Consider the following 12,676-nt stretch of genomic DNA (forward strand, 5'->3'; position numbering starts at 1 on the left):
GGACCCACAACGAAGAATATACAACTATGTACTAGGGGGATTTGGGGAGAAAAAGGAAAAAGATAACATCTTTAAAAAGAAGTTCTTGTACTACCTTTTCAATTTCTTCTAAGATGTTTGATCTATTTTCATTTTCCACCTCTTGTCAATTTTTAGAAACTATATTATTAAAAAAAGTCATCACACTTCATCTAGTTTTTCAAATTTATTGGAATAAAGTTATACAATCATATTGGGAGCAAATTGTAAACAGTCCTCCCTTATAATTTAAAAAGTCTCTTTTTAAAAATTTAAAAAGTTTATAGGTATCTTCTTTCTACTTTCTTTCAGTTTATCTTTTTTTCTGGCTTCTAAAGTTAAATTTTTACTTCACTTATTTTCAGTTTTCTTACTTCCTGAAAAATAAATTAAAATCTATAAAATTTCCTGTAACACCTCACTTGGCAGAATCCCCCAGGTTTTGAGAACTAGTTTTTAATTCTAAATACTCTGTAATTTTTGTTTTCCCCTATAAATGAGTTATTCAAAAGATAAAAATTTCCAAGTGGACAGGATTTTTGTCATTAGTTTTATTACATTTTGAAAAGAGAACACAGTCTGTATGATCTTTGTATTTTTTTCCCCTCATGTGAAGAATTTTTATAAATGTTCCAGAGATTTCCAAAAGAATATGTTTTGCATTCATAATAGATACAAAATATTTATGTTAGATGATATCTTCCCTATCCTGACCTATTGATGAGAAGTGGAGGGGCCTGAGTTTTTGTTTTAAAATTATTACAGAAAAAAACTGACTTTTGGGGGCAGGGCACAGTTCCATGAATTTTAACGTACGTGTGGATTCACGCTACCACCACCACAATCACTATACAGAACAGTCCATCACTGAAAAAACTCCCCTGCCCAGCCTCTTCGCAATCAAATCCTCCCCTGACCCCAACACACGGCAACCACTGATCTACTGCCGATCACTCCAGTTTTGCCTTTTCGAGAATGTCATATAAATGGAATCATTAAGTATGTAATCTTTTGAGATTCCATAGAGATACGACCTTTTGGCTTCCTTCACTTAACATACGACTTTGAGATTCTGAGATTCATCCAAGTTGTACATGGATCAATAATTGGTTCCTTTTTATCACTGAGTAGTATTCCACTGTGAGTATCCACCACCATTTATCCACTCACCTGCTGGAAGGCTCTTTGGTGATTATGAATAGAATGGCTGTAAACACCCATGTATAGGTTTTTACATGAACATGAGTTTCCATCTCTCTATGGTACATACCGAGGAGTGAGACTGCTGGGTTGCACAGCATGCTTGATGTTTAAAGACACTGATAAACTGTTTTGAGTGACTGCATCTTTTGCATTCCCACCAGCAATCTATGAGAATTCCAGTTGCTCTGCATCCTCACCAGCATTTGCTAGTCAGTATTTTTAACTTTTTGCCATTGAGTGCATAGTGGTAGATCCACTGATTTTGAAGACAGATGTGTTAAAGTCTCTCTCATAGGTGGTTTGTCTATTTTTCCTTGTATTTCTAATTTTCACTCTATAAATTTTGAAATTGAGTTTTTGGATTGTAGATACATTTAAAAACTTTTTTCCTGCAAAACTGTACTTGTTTTTCTTCTTGCTGAGGCAGATTAGCCCTGAGCTAACATCTGTTGCCATCTTCCTTCGATTTACATGTGGATTGCTGCCTCAGCATGGCTGATGAATGGTGTAGGTCTGTGCCTGGAATCGGAACCCGTGAACCTGGGCTGCCAAAGCAGAGAGCCCCACACTTAACCACTATGCCATGGGGCCAGTCCCAAAACTACACATTTTCTTAGCCAAAAAGGAATGTTTTTTCTTTATCCCATTTTATGGTTTTCATCTTGAGTTCCATTTATGCTACTTAGTCTAAAGTTAACACGGCCACATACACTTTTGTTAGGATCAGCCGGATATACTTTTCTTTATAATCCACTAGTTTTTTAGATTGGTTTTCCAAAGAGTATATGGTTGGATTTTCTATTTTTAGTCAAGCCTAAGGAATTCCAGCATTTAACTTACATTTATTGTGAGGAAAACATTTGGTATTGCTACCTTGTGGGGTTTTTTCCCTACGTAGCTTTCTTTCTTCTTTCCTGAATTTTCTTAAATTTTAAATTCCATCCCCCCCTTTCCTAGTAGTTTGGCAGCCACTAAAGTTGTTGATGTCTATTTGCTCTCTCTTCTTGCCTGGGCACAGTAAGTCTGCACTTCCTTGCTCTGTTGAACTCAGGCATGACCATGTGACTTTCTTTGGTCAATGAGATATGAGAAGAGACGTGTTACATGTAGGCAGAGGCTTTAAGTCAGCGTATGCTGCACCACTCTCTCTTTCCTTGGGTGTTGCAACCAGCCATACTCCAAATAGTGCTTTGCTGGCTGACTCTCCGGTTGAGGGCGATATGGAGAAGGGGTCCTAGCCAATCTGAAAGGCATGCATCATGAGCACAAATAAACAGATGTTGTGTTAAGTCACTAAGAATTTGGGCTTGCTACCGAAGCATTATCTAACCCATCCTTACTGACAGACCTTTAACTTTAAATATATTGTAATATGCTTTCCTATCAACACCTAGAGCTAAACACTACATCCTTCCCTTGAATAAAACAAGATCCTGAACATACTTTCACTTTCTTTATCCTGCCCTGCCTCCATTCATGCTAAAATGTAGAATTTTAGTTCACTTTATTTTCACACATGCATTATTATTTATTTAGACTTCTGATTATAGGTCATCTCTGGTGATTATAAAGTCGAATGGCAGGTCACATGGCGTCGTCAGTTTCATTTAAAATCTTCTTTCTTGGATTCGCTGTTTAGTTTGTAGTTAATTCTTAGAGAAAGATTTCTTCTCATTGCTGATAAGGCTAATACTGCTGTCTGTGTTGTCTCATTAACTCAACAAGTCTTTGTGCACTTACTATATGCCAATTACTGTTCTCCTAGGATTTTCACTTTTCTTTCACAACTTTCATCTTCCATTCCTTTTCAGTGCATGTTAAGGGAATCTCTCAATCACATCTTCCATTTCACAAAATTAAGCTTCAACTGAATCCGTTCTATCTAGTCCACCTTCTGAGTGTTCTATTTTCAAAATCATTATTTTTAATTTCCAGAAACTAAATATTTCTCTTTCCTAGCATCCTACTCTTTATGCATGCAATAGCCTTATGAATCTCTGTATTAGTTTTTAAATTTCTTCTGTTTCTTCTAGTAACTACTTTCTTGAACAGGTTAATTTGGTGTCTCCTTTTATGTTACTAGTTTTTTTTAAATTTGAAGATTCCATGCATATTTACAGATGAGGGCCTAAGACTAAAGTTTGAAGTGCTTTTCCTCAGCCAACTGAGAATTCTGGTTCACTTTCAGTAAACGTAAATTCTGATTATAGGCACTTCTGGTGATTATAAAGGGAGTGGCAGGTCACCATAGCCAGAGTGTGGGCAGCTTACTTCAGTTCCTCCTTGTAGTCATTTTAGATGATGCTCTTCTCTGCCAATCCCTGTTTCTGGTGTCACAACTCCCACTTCAGAGAGCTGCTTTCTTAGCCTTACTTAGCCTGGCGGCATACTCCAGAATTAGGTGCTTCAAAGATGAGTGGAATGGCTTAGCTGTTCCACTCTTTAATTAACTGATCCTTCAATAATCTGCTTTTTATCTTCTAAAAATTTCACAATGTTCATTTTCTGGTTTTCCAACTCTGTCATTAATTTATTTTTGTTTTAATTTTTCTCCAGTGATTTCAATGGGATTCTGGAAGAGTAAAAGAATGTGTTCAGTCATCCATGTTAAATCATAAGTTCTAGCAGGTAGTTTATAATCAGAAGCTTTTAAAAAATTAATCATCATCTCCTATCTTGCTGATTCTCTGAAAATCAAGTGTTACTAACTAGGGATTATTCTGTAAATATCCATTTGAAATTAGATGGATTCCTGGATATAGTAATGGATTGGCATATGACAGTAATTCTTGACCACTAGGAACTATGGGTGGATTTAGGGCAGGATGACAAGCTCTTTGCTACAGTATCACATATGACACTGTTAAAAAAAAGAAGAAAAACTCCCGTTTGCACAAGCTCTGGTGAACGCTCAGCAAACGCGCAGTAATCTCTCAGTAAAAGTACATGCTCGGAACCTCCTGTAACCCAAATGGAAATACTGTGTTTCAATAAGTGACACTGCTTCACATTTAGTACTGAAAGTTTAACAATCACTCAAAAGACTAAAATTGTATATATTAAACAGCAAAATATCCATATTTATAACTCTTAATGGAATCATTTCAAATGACTGATAAAATATATGTAAAATATAAAAGAATTTTGGGGCCGGCCCAGTGGTGCAGCAGTTAAGTGCGCACGTTCCAATTCGGCAGCCGAGGCTTCACCAGTTCAGATCCCAGGTGTGGACATGGCACTGCTTGGCAAGCCATGCTGTGGTAGGCATCCCACATATAAAGTGGAGGAAGATGGGCATGGATGTTAGCTCAGGGCCAGTCTTCCTCAGCAAAAAGAGGACTGGCAGCAGAGCTTAGCTCAGGGCTAATCTTTCTCAAAAAAAAAGGTACATATATACATAAGAGAATTTTAAAACTATAATTACATGTATGCAAGTATGTCTTTTAAGAATCTTGGTCAAAGAAAACTGAGGCTATCAGTATAAACTCACTTTTTTCCCCCCAAACATTTAGTTTATTTTTTTGAGGTAGTGGGACACTACCTCAGCATGTCTTGATGATCGGTGCTAGGTCCTCGACCAGGATCCAAACCAGTGAAACCTTGGGCCGCCAAAGTGGCGCACACGAAATTAACCACTCGGCCATGGGGCTGGCCACAAGTATAAACTCATTTAACTTCTATATTTCCTTCCAAACTTACCAGTATCCATCCAACTCCAAGAGTACACAGTCATTTTTATAAATTTTGCAATGTGAATCCTATCCAGTTTTTTCTTATCCATATTTCCATGTTTCCTGGATTCTCTAAATTACTTGTCTAATGATTTTGCACTGCACGTATGTAGGTGAGCCACCTCAAAATTCACTGAGGAGTCAAACAATCTGCATCCCCATCTGCTCAGATCTTTCTTCCGATCTTAAGAGCATTAATGAGTCTCATGCCCCTACCTCCAGAGATCCTGCAGCACAAATGAGCCTCACTCTTTAGCATCTTCAGTTATCTCCTTTAAGTGCTTCCTTCCTTTCAACCTAAAAAATTTAAGTCCCTCTCATTCTAAAAAATTCTTTTTTAGCTGTTTCCTCTTCTCATCCAAACTCCTTCAAAGAGTAGCCTATAGCCACAGTCTTCACTGTTCCCTGTGGTCAGCCCTGTCCCCTCACCTTACTGCAATCTGGCTTCACTCTACTTCACTGAATTGCTCCCACTAAGGCCACTAGGGACCTAACGGCCAAACTCCAATGGACACTTAACATTTTCTGCAGCAGGACACTGTTATCCACTTGCTCCTTCTTGCAACTATCACCTCTGTCCTTCTCAAAGTCCTTTTTCTGCTTATCACTTAAGTGTTGACAGTCCCCACAGTTCTCTGTACTCTCATCCACTTTCATGATTTTAACTACTGCTTGTATGTGCTGACAACATTCAAATTTTCTCTCTTCGTGTCTTCACATGCATGTCCAGTTGTCTACCAGTCATCTCCTGAATTCTACAGGTGCCATGAACTTCAACACGGGCCAAGACTAAGTTCTTCTCCCCAGTGCAGTTCTTTATCCCCTATTTCCAACCTCAGTGATACCTCCACCCAACCTTAGTCACACAGATGGGAGTCCAGCCTCTGCCTCCTACTTCTTCCTTACTTTCCATAACCAAGTCTTGCTTATTTTATTTGCTAAATAAAACTTGAACTTATTTCCTTCCTTCACCTATACCTTATTTCAGACCCCTTTTTCCTCTCGCTATGTCCTAATTCAGAAGTTATCAAATTGGTGTTCGGTGGAAGCAGTTGTTGGACTCTCCTATTAAAGAAGGATTCTATCATCAAATATATTTGAGAAGGGCTGCATACCATATGCCTGTCTTGGAGATTCAGAATGAACACCAGTCTACAGCAGCCCTGAGAAGTTGTAAAGAAACCTGCTTAACTCTATACGAGTCAGGGTCCCTTATGTTTGTCCAAGGACCCTTTCAGTAGGGACAGGAGAGGAAGTGGGAGCATTTAAGTCCACTTAAAAAACAACACTCCTCAGAAGCGTGTGACATAATTGATCTCCACGCTTCTTCAAACTGATCTTGCATACCGAAACTAACCATCTAGAGTGCAAACCCCAGCACGTCATTTCCATTCTTCAATCCCTTATAGCTCACTGTCTCCTGAGGAAAAAGAACCAGCTCCACGCAACATGGATTGTAAGGCCTGCTCTCTCATCTGCTGCCTACTTTAGCATCACCTGCCACCGCCTGATGACATGCCACTAATTCTAAACTACTTGTCTCTGCGCTCCCCCAGACACACCCCTCTCACCCCCTCGGCTCTGTACTTCTGCTGATGCTGCTCCCTCTACCTGGAGTATCCTTTCCCTCATCCCCTTAATCACCAGTTTCCAACTAGTTCTTCAAGACTTAGCTGAGAGGGGCCGGCTCCGTGGCCGAGTGGTTAAGTTTGCGCGCTCCGCTGCAGCGCCCCAGGGTTCGGATCCTGGGCGCGGACGTGGCAGCGCTCATCAGGCCACATTGAGGCGGCGTCCCATATGCCACCACTAGAAGGACGTGCAACTAAGATATACAACTATGTACTGGGGGGGATTTGGGGAGATAAAGCAGAGGGGAAAAAAAAAAAAGATTGGCCACAGTTGTTAGCTCAGGTGACAATGTTTAAAAAAAAAAAAAAAGGACTTAGCTCAGGTATTACCTCTTCAGATGATCTTTCCTGGCCCCACAGCTTCCCCTCTTCTTCCCCAAACACTGGCTAAACTTAAATATTTTTATCATAGAATGTAACACCTGTATTAAGACACCTGCCTCTGTGCTTCCTCTCGGGCTCTACTGTCACTTAAAGGGCCAAGAGTACATCTTGTTCCTTGTTTCATTCCCATAACACTCAATCCATGATTAATGCACTAAACAGTATTGTAGTCGCCCTTTTGGTAACAATCAGGCAGGACCTTCTAGAAGAAATCTGACACTCCATCTTTTCTCTGATCTTATCTCTCAAGTCACAGTCTGGTTGAACTAAAAACTTATCTATGCATGTTTTACCAGGGAGGCAAAATTTAGTCCGGAGAAATGTGTTCATATATTCTTACATATTCTGCCTTTAAAAAATTCTACTGAGATGTAGGACGGGGAGGGGGACACGTGTGCTTTCTGACAGCCTCACTCCTTTGCACTTCTGGTGTTCACTGGCTTTCCTCTTGGTCCCTTCCTTGAGCCCTTCCTTTCTTGACAAGGAAAAAGGGTAACAAAGGGATCAAGAACATGGGTTCTTGTTCAAATCCCACTTCTACCACTTATTTATAGTGGTGTAATTTTAAGCAACTCACATACTCTGTCTCCTCAGACTCTTCATCTATAAAATGGGCATGATGATAGTTCGCTGCCTTGCAGGGTTGCTGTAATCCATGCACATGGTGAAGCATCTTGGTAAACGTCTGCTGCTCTGGTTCTTAGGAAGTAGGATGAGGCAATGGTTTCTGGCCATATGATTTATAGTATTTCCACATTTAACCAAATGATAAAACTACTCCATTTATTCACTCCCATCCCTTTCTAGTCCCTCTACCCTGCTTTTTTGTTTACTTTTTTCTCCTTTCACAGAGTATTAGTTCCCTAAGGGTAAAGGCTTTGTTTTGTTCATTGCTGAAAGCAACAGCACGCAGAAAAGTACTGTGCATATTATTTGGCCCTTAGTAGATACTCAGTGAATGAACGGTACAGAGTGTCAAAAGGAAAAATACACCAAAAGTTTCATTATAATAAAAAGTACAGATAAATCTGTCTCTAATGGCTTTCAGTCCTATATTTTAAAGCACCATATGTCATAATGAAAACATGAGCAATTTATTAAAATTTGAAGGCAAAAACATAATTTCAAAAGATTTAGACCTATGTCAGGCGTGATAGAGTATGGATGCTTTCTTGAAATTCAAAATCAGATCCAAGAGTATCACTTTCAGAATGTTCTAGTACATTGAGTTTACTTTTAGTTGTCTTGGATGAAACAGTCACTATTCTACTTTCTTTCTTGACAGAAATGTGTTTTTTCAAAGACTCACTTTTAATTGGTTCATTAACCAAAGAACTGTTTTGCCCATTTCCTTTGCTTTTCCGGTTTACAGATGAGTCAGAGCAGGAATGCAGGTCCTTTCCAGGCTGTTTCTTAACAGACTGTTTTTTAGTATATTCACCTGTTTTCGTCATTTTCTCTGAAGAAGATCTGCTATTTCTAGACAATTCCTCTTCTTTTCTTTGACTTTCAGCTCCAGAGATTACATCTGCTAAAGGAGAACACGTTCTAGCAATGAATTCTTCCAAAGACTCCCGCCGCTGCTCCGTGGCTGGGACTCCCTTGTCTTTGGAAGTCCCTAAGGCCTCCTCAGAGGGAACTGGGATCTGGAAGGACTCAAGAGGCAAAGGAATTCTTGCATCCCCTGTAATTTTCTGAAACTGGAGGGAGAAACAAGAGAGAAGACAAAAGTTCAGTGATGAACAAAGCCAACCACTAAAAAGTAGAGCCTAAACCTTCAAAGCCACTCTGGGATCTTATTATTAAGACGGTCTACTGATTATTCTGAAGATTTCAGAGCCAGTTTTTTCCTAATTATATCTTGCCAAGTGACTCCCAACTCAACTTAGCTATATTCCAGGCTAGGTCCACTACATTTTCAGATTTTTTCCTTTGGGGTAATTATTACCTGTTTCCCTTTCCCTCACTAAAAATGATAAAACTCGGGGCCGGCCCAGTGGTGCAGCAGTTAAGTGCACACGTTCTGCTTCGGCGGCCCGGGGTTCGCCGGTTTGGATCCTGGGTGCGGACATAGGACCACTTGGCAAGCCATGCTGTGGCAGGCCTCCCACATATAAAGTAGAGGAAGATGGGCACAGATGTTAGCTCAGGGCCAGTCTTCCTCAGAGGATTGGCAGCAGATGTTAGCTCAGGGCTAATCTTCCTCAATAAATAAATAAATAAATAAATAAATAAACTCTGTTCCCTAAGAAAATTAATTTCTTTTCTATCCTCCAGGCACATATAAGCAGTATCCAATTTGTGACTAGACTGTGTTCTCAAGTTGTCCGTGCCTGAGACTGGTCTGAGATTGGCTGAGGTGGGAGACGGGGGCTAGAGGAAAAGCAGACAGGTTTCCCTTGCATTCCTGTAACCAGGTGACTCACTATGATATACTGTCTGTTAGTTATGTCTGGCTTACTTAATTTAAAAAATTATCTGTTATCAGTACTTGTACCTTCATTAGTGTTCCTTCATTGTAAGCTGACTGCATACAAATAGAAACCTAGATGAGATATGAATAGAATAGACATTTACACAATTTAAAATTTGGAATATTTTCTCTAATGTTTTATTTTTTTCTTCACTGAGGATAGTTTGCTTTAAATAATTAATTTTCAAAAGAACTTCCAGTTTTCTTATTTACAACAATACAGTATCATGAAATGGGCACAAACTTACTAATCTCAGGTTTGGAAAGGACCCCGAGGAGGCTTCCAGCTCCCAAGCTTGTGAGCTGTCAGAGAGACTGACCATTATTCCTTTCTCTCTGACTTGGTAATTCTCCTTTTGCTAATCACTCAGAAGCATTCAGTTCTGTTCACTTACTTGGATATTTGGCATTTGTCCTAGGGCGTTCTGCTTTGATTCTGGTTTTTCTTCTTCAAGTGCCTTCTTCTCTTCTTTAGGTGGACTACTAACAGTAGAACTCATCTGGGGACGACCCAGCAAATGAAAATCTGACTGATCTATACCAGCCATTGTGGCAAGCTGCCCAAGCCTGGACAAGAAGGGGAAAGCAGGAAAAGGCAGGGGTTATTACAATCACATAAGAGCACCTTAGATTCCCCCATACCTGCAATCATGAAATTCTTCTAGAATCCTGCTCCAGACTACAAGCCTGTCTCTCTCCCAAATTCTCAGTCCTTTCCAGATTCATGCTCTGGGACCACATCGGATCACCCAAGTCCTTTGAGCGCTCCCTCTTCCCCTCAACAACGTGTTAAATACCACTTGATTTTATCTCCTTACCTATTAACACTCCATCCCTAACTGTCTCACTAGCAGCTTCAGCACCTGTGCACCTAGTCCAGTGTCTCTCACCTCATTCCCACGCTTCTTTACCACCTTTCAACACGTTTCCAAGAACGCATTGGTTCCTTCCCAACACCAACCTATTCACCTATAAAACACCATTCCATCAATTATCAATCTCCAGTTCTCTTTCAGCGAAACTGCTCCCAGCTGAGAACCACTGATCTATATATCTGCTCTGAAAATTAATAACAATTTTTACGTCTAGGACAAAAATAACTTTATTTCAAATTTAACAAGCAAAACGAATAAAAGGTAGGAAAATTCCTATGCATTTCAGAATATTTTCACTTAAAATTATCTTCAATTTAGTCTTTACCAAAAACCATACCCACTAAATTACTATCTCCACGTTACTCTTTTATAATGGGAACTCTAGCAAAGCAGGTTTGCCATTCTGCATTTCTTTTAAAATTTAACTCATTAAAAAAAAAAATCTATCATACTACCTATATGGCTAAATATGGCTATGGAAGCAATGAAAACTGCTCAAGTTCCTCAGCAAACTACCATTATAGCTGCAAAGAGAAGAATGCCATGCAGAGAAATTAACTAACCCAGCATCTTTAAGGAGATCCAAGAAGGCATGGAACTTCTGAAAAGAATTCTCAATGCTGCCCAAAACACCTTCATCATCCAGGATCATGCTTGTCAATGACTGTGCATGTAGGGCTTCAGACAAAGAGAAATTTATATTTCTTAACTGGGCATTTTCACGTTCCAGCTATAAAAGAAGATTGAAAATGTAGGGCATGATTTTCTGTCACTGTCATCAAAAGAAAACAGTTTTTAAGTAACAGAATAAAAATAAAACACTTAAAAATGTAATAAACTTGTAATTAATCTAACTCTCCACCAGTAAAGACAGAGACCATATCAGACAATAACCAAAACCCAGAGACACCCAATAAAGTTTCCTATATAACACTTAGGTGGTATATAAATAAACCAAAGTTACTGTTTTATTAATGATCTTTTAGAAGATCACATTTCTGACAAGTTAAATTCATAACAGATCCTCATTCTACATTAGAAAATTAGTTGCTTAAGATTTCCATTAGGGGCTGGCCTGATGGCACAGTGGTTAAGTGCGCATGTTCCACTTCGGCAGCCCAGGGTTTGCCAGTTTGGATCCCGGGTGCAGACATGGCACCCCTTGGTTAAGCCATGCTGTGGCAGGCATCCCACATATAAAGTAGAGGAAGATGGGCATGGATGTTAGCTCAGGGCCAGTCTTCCTCAGCAAAAAGAAGAGGATTGGCAGCAGATGTTAGCTCAGGGCTAATCTTCCTCAGGAAAAAAAGGCCTAAATCATATCCAATTTATTAACTGCATGATTTGGTAATCTTCTCCTTGGCTTCCTGAAAATATTTACTCCTTTGCACCCTCTCCCACTTCATCATCTATTCACCTAAAACCACATATAAGTCAACTCCAGTATTTCTCAGAAAGGCCATGTTGTTCATGATGTACCTTTTGCCTTTTATAAGCAGTTGCTCAATATTTACTGAATAATCATCCTCCAATTTAATGTATGCAATTTCACAAACTCCTCCCTAAACTCACCTTCTAATAATTATATTTACATAAAGATCTTTTTAGCTTATGTCCTACTTTCATGAGCATTAGCCTAATGTAATTCTCATAGTACGTTTTTATCTTTCATTGCATTCTTAGCAGTTTTCCAATCTTATTTAAATGACTTTCTTAATTCACTGTCAGTAGCCAGTCTCATCATGTCTTTTATGTTACTGTATATACAGAATAAGCATACTAAGTGCTTTCCTGAATCAAAGCATCATGAACAGAAAATAAGCTAACGTCATATAAAAGCACACACACAAAAGAACCCCAAGATTTTTACATTTTTAAAAGCATGCTTTCTGAGATACAGATCATATGACCACTAAAGATAAGTAAGTACAATGGTTCATATGGAACAACCAATTTGCAATATATTACAGTTTTAAAGTTTACAAACTGTGTGTTTATATGGCTTCAAATCAAATCAAATAAAACCAAAAACTCAGAAGTGTAAAAAAAACTTGTTTACCTCACTGACTCGTCTGTCAGCCTTAAGCCTTATGACTCTTTCCTCCTTTAACTGCTTTAGGCACTCCTCCAGTTTTCCCTAGTGTGAAGACAGAGTAAATATCATAAAGAATTCATAGTACAGTATCCAAAAGCCTTTCCAGCCATAGACCTCACTGAGGATTTCAGGGCAGAGTCAGAAGTGAACTCAGATTTCAGGATTACAGGCCACTACTTGTAATATCATACCAAGCTAGTGAAATTAATTACTAAAATATATCAAATTAGCATATTAAAGATTTATTTAAAGCCTACTCTTTCCAAAAT

The 12,676-nt window shown here is 39.0% G+C and overlaps 1 protein-coding gene across 7 annotated transcripts in view; it reads right to left on the reverse strand.

Moving 5' to 3' along the window:
• Positions 1-200: 200 nt before the first annotated feature.
• Positions 201-12,676, reverse strand: part of CEP78 (centrosomal protein 78) — a 39,048-nt gene continuing 26,572 nt past the window's right edge. For 2 of the 7 annotated variants that reach the window (XM_014835894.3, XM_044767601.2), the window contains 5 exons: positions 12,372-12,449; positions 10,876-11,042; positions 9,833-10,004; positions 9,462-9,509; positions 7,692-8,664 (listed from right to left, as the gene is read on the reverse strand). In XM_014835894.3, the coding sequence (XP_014691380.3) occupies positions 8,104-8,664; positions 9,462-9,509; positions 9,833-10,004; positions 10,876-11,042; positions 12,372-12,449 (1,026 nt within the window). In that variant the 3' untranslated portion in view covers positions 7,692-8,103. Of the gene's footprint in view, positions 3,794-7,691; positions 8,665-9,461; positions 9,510-9,832; positions 10,005-10,875; positions 11,043-12,371; positions 12,450-12,676 lie in introns of those variants that run through there. The other 5 variants (XM_070495561.1, XM_070495559.1, XM_070495563.1 and 2 more) reach the window with 5 other exon arrangements.

This window comes from Equus asinus, chromosome 23 (assembly GCF_041296235.1).
Source record: "Equus asinus isolate D_3611 breed Donkey chromosome 23, EquAss-T2T_v2, whole genome shotgun sequence".
In the NCBI taxonomy this organism is placed as follows: Eukaryota; Metazoa; Chordata; class Mammalia; order Perissodactyla; family Equidae; genus Equus; species Equus asinus.